Source organism: Sparus aurata, chromosome 23 (genome assembly GCF_900880675.1).
Source record: "Sparus aurata chromosome 23, fSpaAur1.1, whole genome shotgun sequence".
NCBI classification, from domain to species: Eukaryota; Metazoa; Chordata; class Actinopteri; order Spariformes; family Sparidae; genus Sparus; species Sparus aurata.
In genome coordinates, this window is record NC_044209.1 from 26,303,657 (window position 1) to 26,318,975 (window position 15,319).

At 46.0% G+C, this 15,319-nt stretch overlaps 1 protein-coding gene across 1 annotated transcript in view; it reads left to right on the forward strand.

The window, feature by feature from the left end:
- The window catches only part of ttyh2l (tweety homolog 2, like), a 33,743-nt gene that overhangs the window by 15,354 nt on the left and 3,070 nt on the right, over positions 1-15,319 (forward strand). The window contains exons 5-12 of the mRNA XM_030406508.1: positions 2,032-2,252; positions 5,656-5,751; positions 8,959-9,031; positions 11,596-11,665; positions 11,742-11,797; positions 13,576-13,668; positions 13,756-13,848; positions 15,097-15,239. Coding sequence (XP_030262368.1) covers positions 2,032-2,252; positions 5,656-5,751; positions 8,959-9,031; positions 11,596-11,665; positions 11,742-11,797; positions 13,576-13,668; positions 13,756-13,848; positions 15,097-15,239 — 845 coding nt within the window. The remainder of the gene's footprint in view (positions 1-2,031; positions 2,253-5,655; positions 5,752-8,958; positions 9,032-11,595; positions 11,666-11,741; positions 11,798-13,575; positions 13,669-13,755; positions 13,849-15,096; positions 15,240-15,319) is intronic.

Sequence of the window (15,319 nt, forward strand, 5' to 3'; positions counted from 1 at the left end):
GATTGGGGGCGTTTATGGAGGGAGCTGTGAGGGATGATGAACACAGAGGTGGGGAGTGAGAGCAGTTTACTGGCAATCACATCCTCCTCCCCCCCCCCCTGGGAGAGCCGGAGTGGAGGATGGGCCCGTATCTTCGCCTCATCTCCACTTCACAGATACTCTTTCTTGGGGGTCTTGCTGGGAAACCATCAGAAGGATCCACTCAGTAGAATTTAATCAGGACTGTTAGAAATGTTACAGAGTGGAGGAGATAAGTTTTTCTTATCCCCATCGCGGTGAGTTTTCGTGGCGTGGGACCGAACAGTCTCACTCAGAGCAGGTTCTGTGGAGCTGCCGCAAACTGCTTCTGAGTGCAAATAAAGACAGCTACATCTGTTCAGAATTAGCGGAGCCTCCTACTCGCTTTAATGCTGAATATACTGTTCCAGCAAAGTCATGCTGGTGCGGGTGTGTTGCTAAAGACGTAACAGTGTCTCTGCTGTCCCTGGAACTTCACGCTCTGCACAGAAATTGCAGAAGTTTTTCTTTTATCTAGAATATGCAACCATGAAGGGACAGTTCACCCTCAAGTATTACACATTATTGTGACTTGTAGAGTTTTTGGTCTCATCTTAAAAACTCAACAACAAAGTCCTTTTTCTTAAATCATGACCTGGTTAGTCAAGATAATCCACAGATCTTTGTTTTGAGCGCTTTCATGCAGGAACTATTTTCTTTGTGTTTCGCTGTGCAGAAGCAAGATGGGATCTAGGTTGCACATAGACAAGAGGCTAGCTAACGTAGCTAACTAACCTAGCTAACTAATGTAGCTAATTAATGTAGATAACCAACGTAGTTAACTAATGTAGCTAGCTAACATAGCTAACTAATGTAGCTAGCTAACGTAGCTAACTAACAAAGCTAACTAATGTAGCTAACTAACGTAGCTAAATAACAAAGCTAACTAATGTAGCTAGCTAACATAGCTAACTAATGTAGCTAACTAACGTAGCTAACAAACAAAGCTAACTAATGTAGCTAGCTAACGTAGCTAACTAATGTAGCTAACTAACGTAGCTAACAAACAAAGCTAACTAATGTAGCTAACTAACGTAGCTAACAAACAAAGCTAACTAATGTAGCTAGCTAACGTAGCTAACAAACAAAGCTAACTAACATAGCTAATGTCAATGCTCAGCAGAGGACAAAACCTCGTTAGTAGACGAGCAGGTCAATATCACTCTTATATCTGTTAATCTGCAATTTTTTTAACTGTCCCTTTAAAAGAAAAAGAGAAAACTGATTGTTTTGCTCGTGTTACCATAATCGTTGAACTCGGTCAAAAAGCGAGCTTGCATTGTTTAGCGCTGGTCACCAGTGGCAGCAGGTTTCAAACCCACAACTTTGACCATTTCGATGGCAGGTTCGTCCTTTTTGTCTGTGTCTTCAGAGTGGAATGCACCTTTAACGGCGCGTTTTTTTTTCTTTCTCGAAGTATCTGTTTAAGTGGGTCAAGCTATCGAGCGCGATCTTCTCAATGAAATGTGGCTCCGGCAGGGAGAAACAATTTCCAGCCGGAATTGACCCGTCGGCGGCTCCGCTGATGCTGTAAAAGTGCAGCCGTTTACTGCACACGTTGTTTCTCTTCAAACAGCAAAAGTGAAATGTATTTACTCAGCTCCGCCGAGCCTCCTCCCACTCTGTTCTCTCTATCAAAGACCCCTGTGATAGCAGGTCTCCCCGGCATTGTTATCAGTATTCTACGCTAACACTGTTTACCTGAATATAACACATGGTTGAGGAGGAAAGTTAATCTTTTTCTCGAGGGAGCGCTCCTTTGCTTCTTTCACCTCTCTCTGTATTTTCAATCTTCTTTTCATGAATATCTGTATTTTTATGAATTTATCATAAAATTCCTCCTGACCCTGTTTTCTCATTGACTCCTCTTCACTCTCTCTTTTATCCTGACACCTACTATTTCCTATATTTCTTTCCATTTCCAACATTATTCCTATCTTTATTTGAATTTCTCCTTTTTTTTTTATTTCACAGGTTGCTGGAACTCTGGGCAACGCGGAAACTGGACTCAAGCGGCACCTGGAACGCCTGGATGAAATCTTCTCCACGAGCGCCGACTACCTCAAAACTCTGCGCTTCATGCAGCTGATGATCGCCAACGTCGTCCGCGAGCTGACGGCTCTGCCCGACATCAGCAAAGCCAACGTGGACCTGGCGGCCATCGCCGACCAAACAGCCTTCGTCGAGTATTACAGGTGGGTGGAGTCTCAGTTACTCCCCCCGGAGTTGATTGACGTTATTGCATCTGTGTGTGTGTGTGTGTGTGTGTTTGAAGTAAACATGGCGCGGATGGGGCTATAAGTGATCCGGACCAGACGCACAGCAGATGGGATTTTATTGATCTCCCCCGCGGAACACCGACCGGAAAAGCTATTTTTCCTGATTGCTAAATAAATGAAAGCTGAAATTGAGCTTATTGCCCACTGTGCAGTTTGAGCCGTAATGGCCGCCGCTCACACAGAATGTTAAGCATGGCAGAGTGGCTGTTAGACCATAAATGAGCCTTCATACCCTGCACACCACTGCTCACATTGATTGCAATAATTACTTTGATGTGGTTCTCTCCTCCAGAAGGGTGTTCTCTTTTCAAAACAGAGTTAAAAAAAAAAAAGTATCGAAAGCTGAAATCCAATAAACAGAGAAGAGAGAGAGAGAGAAAAAAAAGAATCGTATCCCATCGACAGCGAAAACAGTCGGACTGAATAAAATATCCCGCATTAATTCAGAAGCAGGGTGCTAATTTATGAGGCTCCAGCGGCTGGCTGCTCCAAACTGTGAGTGTAATTTGATAGCTTCTGTAGTTTTTATTTTTATTTTCCAGGCACATAAAACTTCCCAGCGCTGTTACGCGAAAGTGAATTTCACATTTGCAACCTGTTCGCTTTTTTTTTTTTCCGTGAGAGTAAAGAGCAATTTGTGACTAAATTGGAAGGAGAGACTAACAGAAGATAGATTCAGGGTCGACCGGCGCCTTTAAAAAAAAAAAAAAGAAAGATTGGTTTTATATCCATCATGAACGCGAAGTTAAGTTAGCGGGCTCGTCTGTATGTATGAAAACGTTCCGCACATCTGAAGTCGATGTCGTCTCGTCACTTTCATCCCATCGCTCCGCTCCCGTCCCAGGAGCCGGCTGCTTAATTGTGTTAAAACTCACTCTGCAACGCGTTAAAACGCTCAAGTGCTTTTAATTCCTCGTTCACGCGACACTTCCTGTCAGTTTTCACGCCGCGCACCTTTCACTGCGCACGTGACATGCGAGTTGTGACCCACACATGTTTCGGTTTAAGTTAAAAAAAGAGACACATGCACGCCTCTCACTTGCAGCTGGATGGTTAACGGCACAGTTTATCACTTTGTTTACTCGTTACGAGGCTCCTCTCCCCCCGTGGGTCTGTGGAAAAGTTGTGTTAGTCATCCAGCCCCTGGATGTGTTCTGAACACGGCAGGCGGTCGAACAGATAACCTCCAGTCTGCTCGCCATGTTCACCAAGGATTTTGGTTTTTCCTTTTTTTACAGAAATGATTCAAAACTTCTGCAGTAAATCCGTTTAATGGATGTTCTGCAGTATTCAAACTGTCCATGGTTGGTTTCCTATAAATCTTGCTTTCACGCTGCCGTTTCTGTGACTCCACATCTCCGTCATCGACCCTCGGTAGAGTGCATACCTCTCCCCACCACCTCATCGGTACCGGCCACATACATACGCCTGATTGTTTTCATCCACATGCATGAATTATTCTCTGAGAAATGAAAGCAGGATGTTTTTTTTGTTTTTTTTAAAACGCCCCATATATCCAGCAGCGTCCCGGATCCCGTCCCCTTTATCGGGATCCGTCCCAAAAGTTAATGAGGTCTCTCCTGGGCCGAGACACATCCTCCATCCAAGTTTCATTGAAATTCATTGAGTGGCTTTTTTGCGTAACCGTCCTGACAGACCAACAAACTGAAAACACAGGCGAAAAATATAACCTCCTTTCGCCGGAGGAAATGAATAAAGTTGTGTTTTGTCCTGCTCTGTTGATAATTGCCTCTCAGAGGAGAACGGAAAGCAAAGCGGTTGTTTCTTGTGACCGTGCAGCCGACAGTAAAACCGCTTTTAAAACCCTGGAGGATAATAACGCTCATAACTTTGACATTTGTGACTTCTGCTCTTCCCTTTATTAAGGGAACGTAAAGGAGTCCCTGGCATGTATATGTAAAGGCGGGAGTCAGTGTCAGGAACCATCACCGCGTACGAGAGCAGACGATTCATTTATGACCTCGGGTCCAATTGATTTGTAGGTAAACCTGTCTGCAGTAGTAGAACGTCTGAGGCTGCACAGCTCAGCAGTCAAGGTCTGAAACAGGTCTATGTGTCTGTAATATAGACTCTAAACCCAACTGTAAGGACAAAATCAATATAGAAAGACGGCATGTTTTAATTATTTTTGTGAGATTCAGGAGTATTTGATACATAACTTGCATAATTTCCTCTAAACCTGCCGTGCTGATAGCAAAGTGTCCCTGTCTGCCGGCATGACAGAGCACAAACAGCCGCAGTCGTATCGCTGCCACTGACTCACCGGCCTATTCCTATCTTTAATTTCATGCATACATTTTCCCCACATGGCGTGTTGTTCCTTCCCTGACACCAGATATTCTTCAGGAGTTGCCACTTTGTGCATTCTGACACTATTCTCCTGGGTGTTGATTGGATTTCATGCAGCCACTGGGCTATGACCGGGAGCCTCGTGGCAGGGTTTTATTGACGAGCAGCAAATGTTATGGCCAAAAACCCCGGCAGTGTTACTCGAACAAGGGGGGAAACTTATATCTCCCCGCACCTCATTCTGCTTCTGAATTCATCCCCGCGCTCAGAGAGACGCATCTCTGCTTCTGTTTATGCAGATAAAGAGAAGTGAAGTCTCTTTTAGTGTTTCTCTCTCCGCCCGTACGCCTTTTTTTTTTTCTTCTTCCTCCTCGCCAGCCTGCAGTCTATTTTCAAAGTCTATTAAGGTGCCTTCAGACTTCTTCACGCGGCGCAAGTGAATCATGTTCTCCGGTGACCTTGGCGTTGCAGATTTACTACGACGCTGCGGCGAGCTCACAACAAGACCGTCGCTTGTTCCGCGGCGTCTTTAGAGAAATTCACCTGTTTGCGTGACATCCCGAATGTTTTTGTCAATGCTGAAAGATTTACAGCGCTACCAGGGCTTCTGGAGTTTAAAAAAAAAAAGACTCATGAGCACTCCCACGTGTTTGGTCGGTCAGAACACACACACACACACACACACACACTGCTCGACGAGAGGCTGACTGTAGGCCACTCCTGTGAAGGACATTTTCAGAGCTTGAAAAATTAATGTCTATGGATTTGTGGTGTTGAATTATTAAGCCAACAGGCTGGAAATTACCTGAAACAGATGGGCTCTAACTAGGAGACGAGGATGCTGATATACACAGACCTCACACATTCGGTCCCAGACATATGTCGGGCCGGCACTACCCGAGGCTTGTACATGTGCGGGAAGTGTGCCGTCTGCAAGCGGGGGGGGGGGGGAAATGCAATCAATCAGGGTTGTTATGAACTGACGCTTTCGTGCTCCTGTGTCTCGTAGATGGCTGAACTATCTGCTGCTGCTGATCCTGGATCTGGTCATCTGCTTGGCCATGTGCCTGGGGATGGCCAAGCAGTCTCGGTGGCTGCTCATCACGTAGGTAGCCCCGCGTGCGAAACTCGCAGGTGTTTGCTTTTCATCTCCAGCTGTGTTTTCACTGGCCGCGGACCAACAGGGCTGCCGTCCGCCTCCCTGGCACCGAAAGGTCGCCGCATGAACATCACCATCGACCGCATTACATCTTCAAATAGCCCTGATGCTGACGCTGCCTTTATTCCTCCCCCCGGTGCCTTTCACTTCCACGTGCTGTTAAAGGTCCAGTGTGAAAATGATATTAATAATTCTGATTTGATTAGTGTGCAATCACCTGAAGCTAAGAAGGGTTGTGTTGTTGTTGTTACCTTACGTACGTGAGGGAGCAAATCCTCCTTCACAGACTCTACCATGTTTCTACAGTAGCCCAGAGCGGACAAACAAACACTGGCTTTCATGCTTTCAGCCGCCCCCTGATCTGATCAGGTCACCACAAGATTCCACTTTATCCTACACACTGGACCTGCAAAGTTCCCATGAAGTCAAAAATCAAAGTTTAAAGGGATATTTTGGTGTAAGTTTAATCCATGGTCTAAATCACCGTGAAACTGTGTTAGACTCCCGCTGGAGAGATCAAGCTAGCAGACCGCTAATTTACGGAGTTTTATCAACCTCAGAAACGACCGCACGACAACAATACACTGCAGTAAATGGATCCAAATATAAACTGCCACCAAAAAAACCACAAATAATGCTCAGAACAGCACCAAACTTCAGCAACAGTACAAATAGGGTCTCAGCACATAGTCCGGGGCATCTAACCTCCGCTAGCTTAGCTGGATTTCTACTGAAAAGCTGACTAAATTTACCACTCTTTGCAGCAGCTTCCTGTTGACGGGAAGTCCCGACGAGTCGATTACCGAGTGCAGTAGAGTTCCGCGGCTCGTGGATGAAAATGTATGATTATGACTCCATGGAAAAGCAATCAAAGTTCATATGTGTCTTACCTGCCAGTTTATAACAGTTATTATCGAGAGCGGACAGGGAAAAGAACGGAATTGAGCATTTCTAACCGCACTCGGTAATCGTCGCGTCGGGACTTCCCCGACCCGGAAGCTGATGGAGGAGAGTTGAAATCTGTTTTTAGCTTCACAATAGAAATCCAGCTAAGCTAGCGGAGGTTAGATGCTGACTATGTGCTGAGACCCTATTTGTACTGTTGCTGAAGTTTGGTGCTGTTCTGAGCATTATTTGTGGCTTTTTGGTGGCGGTTTATATTTGGATCCATTTACTGCAGTGTATTGTTGTCGTGCGGTCGTTTCTGAGGTTGATAAAACTCTGTAAATTAGCGGTCTGATAACTTGATCTATTGAGAGGGAGTCTAACACAGTTTCACTGTGTGTTAGACATTGGATTAAACTTACACCGGAATATCCCTTTAAGTGTTCTCTATCACAAACGTCCTGCTCTTTACCTCATAGATAAGACATGACTCATCCTGCACTCTGGGGCTTTTCTTAATGTTAATGACTCCGCCTCAGATGTACAAAAGGGAAGGATGCCGCCAAAGTGGAGTGTTTGCTGTACAAAAAAACAAAACCGCATCATATAATTTATGGAGAAAGTGTTTCCTGGTTTTCCTCTCTGCTCGGCAACAAGTAAAGCTATCCGTCCAGAGTTGAGGCAAAGGTGACTGCTAATTACTGCTAACCAGTAATGAACAAACACTTCGGCCCAACCAGCCTCCGAGAACTACAGAGGCGAGTAACAGAACTGATTTGATTCCTGATGGATAGTTACGCTAACTTGGTTGCAGCTAAATGTAGCTGCCTGTGGTAAAGTTGATTAGGCTTGCATCTGGACTCACATCCTGTAAGTAAACCATCTCAGCCCCGTGTCATTAAACTGGCCTTTGTCCCGTCCTCGCTGGTCATGCTCACCATGAGATACCAAATCCGGGGGAGAGTCAGCAGACCACTAGCTCCATGGCCGGGGCTTTAACGCACATTTAGCTCTATCGACTGCTGTAAATGCCGATCAATATCCACAACAAGTCCTATGCCGAAGCAAATAGCGCTTTGCTAGCCGTTTCATGTGAACTTTAAAGGCAACTTTATGATAATACACAGCCCTGTAGTTTCATTTTCTTTTTAGTATTTCTATTAACATTTAAATAGGAGAGATAACTGTGTATTTATTGTGCGTGCAAATAAACGACAGTGGAAAATTAGGAAACGGAACAGTCAGGATGAGGAACGTCTGACTTGGTAAATTATAACCAGTAATTTAAACCGACAGGCGATCCACAGTCCAGACTTCCTTTCCCATTTGCCCAATTTAGTGCAGCCTACGTGTCAGTGTGAGCAGATGATGCTCCAGATCGCTCTCCACATCCCCCCTCTGATGGCTCTCACTAATGCCTATTGATCGCCCGGGCAGGATGAGTCCTCTCCCTTAACTAATTATTAAGTGCTCTCAGGCTACTTTATTGGTGCTTTCAAGAGGGTCCGATGAACGAGCGGAGGGCAGAAGCGCTCTGCAGCCATTTTTAAAACCATCAGGAGGGCTGTTCAGAACTCACAGCACTTTCTCCGGCTCTTGGTTGTGGTCGCTAACAAAATGGTGGTTAATAGTGGGGATTTTTTATTTATTTTTTCAATGTTCCTACAATCCACCTCCCCGATGTTAAGAGCCTGTTGAACTCCTCTCAGATGAAAAGAGTGGGGGATGAAACAAGAGGTCGACAAACTACAGCTGGTGTCAGCGTTTGATTGGCAGTGAAGCGACTCTGTGATTGACAGCTAATACGTCCGTGAGTGACAGAAAGTGCGGCCAATTAAAATGTTGCCGGTGGAACCCAGCAGAGCAGAAAGGAGACGGAAAGTCCCCAGACTTCTTCAGCCGTGGCCTCGTGAGACTGAACCGCTTTCACTCAAGACGTATTGCTGACTCGATCTGATTCTATAGACTATCTTTTCTATTCTTGAGCTAACAAGTGAATCCGGCAGGAGTTATTTTACCTTTACATCGCATCACGATAAATTGAATTTATAATCTGCGATTGCAGCGCTGCGAAGCTCGACTTGACTCTGTCTTCAGGCAGAAGGAGGAGAAATCCCAGACAAACGCTGCAAAGATAAATCAAATTACCTGCCTTTCTCTGTGTGTCTTTGTCTGCATCTCCCTGTCAACCCCTCCCTCCCTCCCTTCCTTCCTCCCTCTCTCTCTCTCTCTCTCTCTCACTCTCTCATTTGTTGTTCTTCCCCTCAGGATCATGACTTTTGTGGCGCTGTCCCTGATCCTGAGCTGGGCCACACTGGGAGCGAGCACCGCTACAGCTGTGGTGAGAGAAAACATCTTAATTCAAAGATGCTCGGACGTGTGTCTGACGTGGGTAAAACCTTTAAAGGTGCAATTCGTAAAATTTGGGCGACCAACAAATTAGGGGGATGGCGTCGATGCGATGGCGTTTAATTTCCCCGACTACCTCATTTAGCATCTTTTCAAAGAAACAATAAGGTTCAACTCAAACGTGAGGTTTTGAATCTCTTATTTTATGTTGTAGAACAACACTTGGAGTCAGTGGTTCAAACATGTTCACTGATTTACAGGTTTTGGGGCTCCTTCATCATTTTAGACTGCATCATAATGACTTTGTAAGTGACTTGAAGTGGTAATTGGGTGCTTTACATAAAGTAATGACATTCTCGGGGTGTATTAGGCCGATATGATACATTACGAGCGGGTTTTAAAGTCGCTGTGAGTGGCCGTTGTTTGCTCTGTTTCTGTGCAACACAGACACTCAATCATTCGGCTGTAGGAACATGGAGGCGACTCATCTGAATGGAGCTGGACTTCAAAGTCCCGTCACACTCGCATTATTATTTATATATGTGTGTTTGTGTTTGATTGGACCCTCTGACACTCAGACTACAGTGTTGTTGGTGTTGGCGTTGATCCCGTTGACATGTCGGTGGACAGTGCTGGTCCTCGTCTTTAGCCTCCCCGGCTCATTCAATTACCTCCCGAGGGCATTACTGTCAATAAGCATGTGTTCCTGGACACATCTCCCTGTTAAGACGTGTCTGCACATGTTTGTTTACGTTCGCAGGCGCTGCTTTTCTACGGTCAGTCATGCAGTAAAGCTGATTACCGCTCCCCGGCCTCCGAGGTCAATCAGCCCTCAGCGCCGCCGCTGCAAACGAAGCTGTTTTCCAGCATTAATTACTAGTTCTGCTTTCTTCAAAATCTCTTCTTAAGAGGCGTCTCGGCTTTGTTCCTCTTCCTTATGTCCTCCGTGCTGATGACAGATTGTTGTGTCTGCCTGTCTGTACAACATGTGTTCAGAACATCTGGGCCTAATGGAGCTCACATTAGGGACGCTGCCTGGGGGGCAAAGAGTAACCCCTCGCTTCCAGCGTTCCTCCGTCCCTTATGTCCACCGTCTCGATCTCCTCGCATCCTGTAGATTAACCCATCTGTGGATTATCCCGCGGGATTTCACATCTACACAGCTGCTGTAATTGAGACGGGGAGGGCGATATCAACCTGGAATTAACCGCCCGGGTGTGAAATGTAGACATCTCTCGTGGTTCTCGCAGAACGCCGAGCTTCTCCCGCAGTTTTAAAGCCAGATTATCTTCTGCAGATGAGCATAGCTCATTACAGCCCTTACTGACCCCTCCGGCCCACTTATCCAGAATAGTTGAGGACGGCGCGTCTCCAGCGTGCACGTATGTCAGGCTGTTACGTCACTCGCGAGCTGAGGTAAATTTGCTCAATAACATCAAACCTGCCTGGTTATTAATAACAGCGAGGCCGCTCGTCCACACAGGACCGGGTTATCAAAGGGACGCGGTCTCCGGTCAGAGAGTATGAATGTGGGACAGCGTGCGGAAGCAAGTAAAGGACATTATTCAAAAAAAACTGCAACATCCAAAACATGTTGCATCTTGAAAGGGAAGGTGGATGATGGTGGTGTCCTAGAAAAATGCCCATAAATTTATACATATTTGATGAGACGGAGCATAAACAAAAATGTCCCCGCTAGTATAATGAGATGGAGATGAAGGGTAACACCATAACAGAGCATTTGCAGTTGGTTTTTTTTTGCCGCAAAAAGATATGTAATGAGGGAGAGCGTGCGTGAATCTAAGTATAGAACGTGGAGATGAAGCGTAGGTAGGCCCTTTGTGTGTCAGGTCGCGCTGCTGCAGCTCCGTTCCCGCGTGCTTTACTTTTCTTGCGTCCTGTGTTGCGTCATGTTTTTCTTTTTTCTTTTTCCATTGATGACTTCTTTGTTAGATCGCTCGCTGTGCTGCTCTCCACAACGAGAGGCTGCAGAGAAACACACTGATTGGGGGGGGGGGACGACCTGAAAGACAGCGAGCGGACAGCAGACTGTATGAGGAATAAACGACACGAGACTTTGATTTCTCTGACCCTGCGTCGCGACACTTGTCTTTGACCTCAGCGCTTTTCTTTCCCCCCCCCCCCCGCTGTAAATTATTCTTTGAAAGCTTTTTCTGCTGTTGTTGTTATTTTCCTCCGTCTCTCCGTGTTCTTAGAAGACGAAGTGCACAGAGTCGGCGTGACCTTGACCCTCTAACAGTTTATGCGCGCGTTAGCGGCTCTTCGCGGACGAACTAAAGAGCACGAAAATATTAATCATGCGCGGTCAGCAAAGCACGACACGCTCCACGCTGTCGACACGTTTTTTTTTCCCTGTTTAACGTGTGTGTCTGTATGTGAGTGCATCCTTCTGTGTCGCACATGTTTGAGAGCATTCACGAAAGCTACGCAAAATCAGATTCCCTCTGCGGCAGGGCGAGACATTGGAGTCCGATTCGCGTCTTCTTTGGTCTGGAATGCTCGCAGAATTAAAGCGCGCTGTGTGTTTTCCCACAGGGCACCAGCGACTTCTGTGTGTCTCCTGACAAGTTCATTGTCAACCAGACCAAGGATTTCCTCAGCGCAGGTAATTCATCTGCACAAACACAACCTGACACATCTTCCCCGTCGCCCTGCTAATCTCTCTCCTCCTCCTCCTCCAGATGTTGCACACTATTATTTGTTCTGCAGTCCGAATCTACCGAACCCCTTCCAGCAGGTATTGACTTCAGCTATCTGCTCACTCACACACACAGACACAGACACACACACACGTGTTGACTCGGTGTCACACACTGGAAAATGTATTGCTATTTTTAAATTGAAGTTTTTCCTTGCAGGATGCCAGGCGGCCAGATCTTAATCAGGCCCTAATCGGCTGTTATGAAAAATGAGCCTCCAACAACTAATTCAATTACTTAAAGTGATAAAGTTTGATCAAAGAAGATTCCTTTTTTTTTTTTTTTTCTTCCTTCCCGTATTCGGGTCTCCAAAAAATGAAGCATATCTTTTACCCTGAGTGTAATCTGTGCCACGGGGTGTTTCTCAAGAGCGACGTATTTGTAGTCATTTATTCAGTTTACTGTAAATCATGCAGAAAGGTAGCGGCTGCACACGAGCTTAAATAACTAGAAATGACAGAGCTATCGCACATCCTCAATGAATCCTATTTAAAAAGACTTCATGTCGAGCAGATTTAGACGTAGAATTTATACGATAAGCACAAAACTCAGATCTGTTTTACGTCTGGACGTGGAGTGCAAACGAAGCAGCGGAGCTGTTAAAAACTCAGACGGAACATTTTGCTGCAGGCTGACGGCGGAAGTCGTCCTTGTGTGCTTGACCGGTTGAACCGTGCGATAGTCTGAGTGGCAAACAGGTTCGTAACGATGAAGTTTGCCTTCATGGTCGCTTAGCGGAGGGTCAAGTGTCGGCGCACGGGGTGTGAATTTGATGCCCACTTATCAACGAGGAGGAGTTTTATTTATTTTCTTGAGTGACACTCCACCTTCACCCCACACACACACTTCAGTACTCTCCTGGCATCATGCAACTTTAAAACCCCGTGTGTATTATTTACTGTTCGCACTCAGCACGGATCATTTTAATCCCTGAATGGATCCGCTGACGGTAACTAAACATGGATTTTAATTGTTGCTGCTCATGGTTTTTTGATCCCACATGCGTTCCCTCAGAACGCGCGTCACGGACACATCGCAGCTCATGAAGAAAACACCCGACTCTTGAAAATATTATAACCCATCAGACCAAGTAGGTTTAAAGGGACAGTTCATCCCAAAATGAAAAGTTTAGCTCTTTACTCTTACCTGTAGGCAGACGGTCTCTACAGCTGATTGCTCCAAAACTCAGAAAACTTTCTACTCAAGAGTAAAATGATGTTGTTTTTTTTTTATTTTAGGGTGAACCGCCCCTTTAAGCTCATGTGACTACTATGACTACTACTACTACTACTTCTCTGTACAGTGTCGGGCTCTTTTTTTTAAAAATGTTCCTTCTCGTGAGCTGCAACTGTATCTGCGTGACGCGTATCGGGGGAATTGGTGGCGGATTAATCCGTGACCGGTAATAATTAAAACCCAAATGTTTAGTTACCGTCACCAGATCCATTTAGGGATTAAAACGACGCTTGTTAAGTGAGGATAATGTTTTTTATCTGATGGCCTAGTTGATGTAAATATTGCTCTTTTGTTTTGCGTGTGAGCGCGGGCGGTGTGAACGGGGGGGGGAGGGGTGGAGGGTGACTGGTGGGCGAGACAGTTGGTGGTGGAGGATAATCTGCGCCTGCCAGTCTGGAGAAGAAGTGTGTCCTCCTCTTGTTAAGCGCATTAAAAAAGCCTTCTTTAACACCAAATGACTTGTTGACGTGCCCAAACAATGCTCTCCTTAATGGGATCCTGTGATTGTTTGTGTTGGGTGTGTGTGTGTGTGTGTGTGTGTGTGTGTGTGTGATGGCGGCGGCTGATTGCGTCTCCACAGTCTCTGACGATCTGCCAGCGTTCCCTGACCACCATGCAGCTGCAGATCCAGGGCCTGCTGCAGTTCTCCGTGCCTTTCTTCCCCACCGCGGAGGTAAGTGGCCGACCGACACACTATTACGGCGGGCTGTGGAAAAAGTGTGTATCATTCTCTCCTTCTCGTTTATACCTTGTTACACAGAGAGACCTTTTGGGGATCCAGCGACTGTTGAACTCCACTGAGTTCAGTGTACACCAGCTAACAGCCTTGCTCGACTGCCGCGGGCTACATAAGGTGAGGTCAGATTCCGACCGGGACGCTTTTTAATAGGGCTGCTTTGGAGCGTAGCTCAGAGCCACATGGAGGAGCGACTTGACTGATTCTCAACCTTTTTCCCTTTCACTTTTTAGACTTCTGACATGTTTGGAGACACCACTGTGATTGTCAGTACACTGTATCTAGCAGACAGGCTCTGTTCACCGCCCCCACACATCCTCACTTTAAAGTCATTTAAGAGTTTACCTCTGCGGATTTCAGATTGTCAGAGTTTTATCTGTGTAAAGAGAAGACGTCCCCGCGCCGGAATGAGTCTTTGTCGCGCCGCAGATGTTTCGGATCAATAGGAGCTTCATACGTCGATTTTAATTGTGTTTTGCTGCATGTAGGTGCGTCAGACGTGTGTAGAGACGAGGTAAGGTGGAGGTTGAGGGATCTGCAGTGACAGCAGGGCGGTGATGCATGTCGGTGATATATGTTATTTACATGTAAAAGCGAGGAGTGCTGACGTCATTATGAAGGATAACCAGGAAGTTAGCATCACCCATCAGTCCTTTTTAGACAAGTCTTTCCAAATGACAACAATAAAGTTTGTGTGAACGCATTCAGGGCGGTACGTCTGCTTGAACCGCCGCAGTAACATCATTTCCTCCCTCACAACAGCTTGTCTGAGTTCAGAATAGTAATGTTGTTTATAGTCTGCCCTTTTAAACCAATCAAGTATCAAACCTGAACAACACCTCATCACAAACTGATTATGATCATTTGATAAAACTCACTTTAAGACGTCCCCACTTTGTTTCTGCTGCAGTTGTTCAGCAGAGCCGCAGATGTTCTGAACGACGGTCACTTAAAGGTGCTCAGTGTAGGAACTGGTCACCTCTTGAATTCACACTCCCATAACGTCGTACTGCTGTTAGCTAGTTAGCTCAGTTAGCCGTGCAGTTAGCGGTCCAGACTGGGAGCTCACAGGGGTTTCATTAGAAAGCACGGGGTCGTGGTTAGCATGCTAACTAGATGTCTCTGCTGTCAGAACTCCTCCTTGAGTGAATTCTTCCACGACATCTTTTAAATGTCCCCGAAAACGTGCCGTAAACAAACGTGTTTTTATAAACTCCATCAGTTCTTTTTAACATCAGCTAATGGATTTTATTTCAGTGGGTTTGGAGAAATACTGATTCAGTGAAGTTCTCTTTGAAAAGTGTGTGAAAACTAAAAACATGGCTGAACAATACATGCATTGTGTATGTGTGTCCATTCTTCCAGGACTACCTGGACTCGTTAATGGGTGTGTGCTACGACGGGGTGGAAGGGCTCCTCTACCTTTCTCTGTTTTCTCTGCTGGCCGCCTGCGCGCTCTCCGGCATGCTGTGCGCCGTGTTCAGAGTGTGGACGCTAATGGCCAGCAGGTTAGCACCGAGCAGCATCTCCCTATCCCATTTACGGTACTGCCCACAATGCACTCCTGCAAAGTGTTTACACAAGCGCT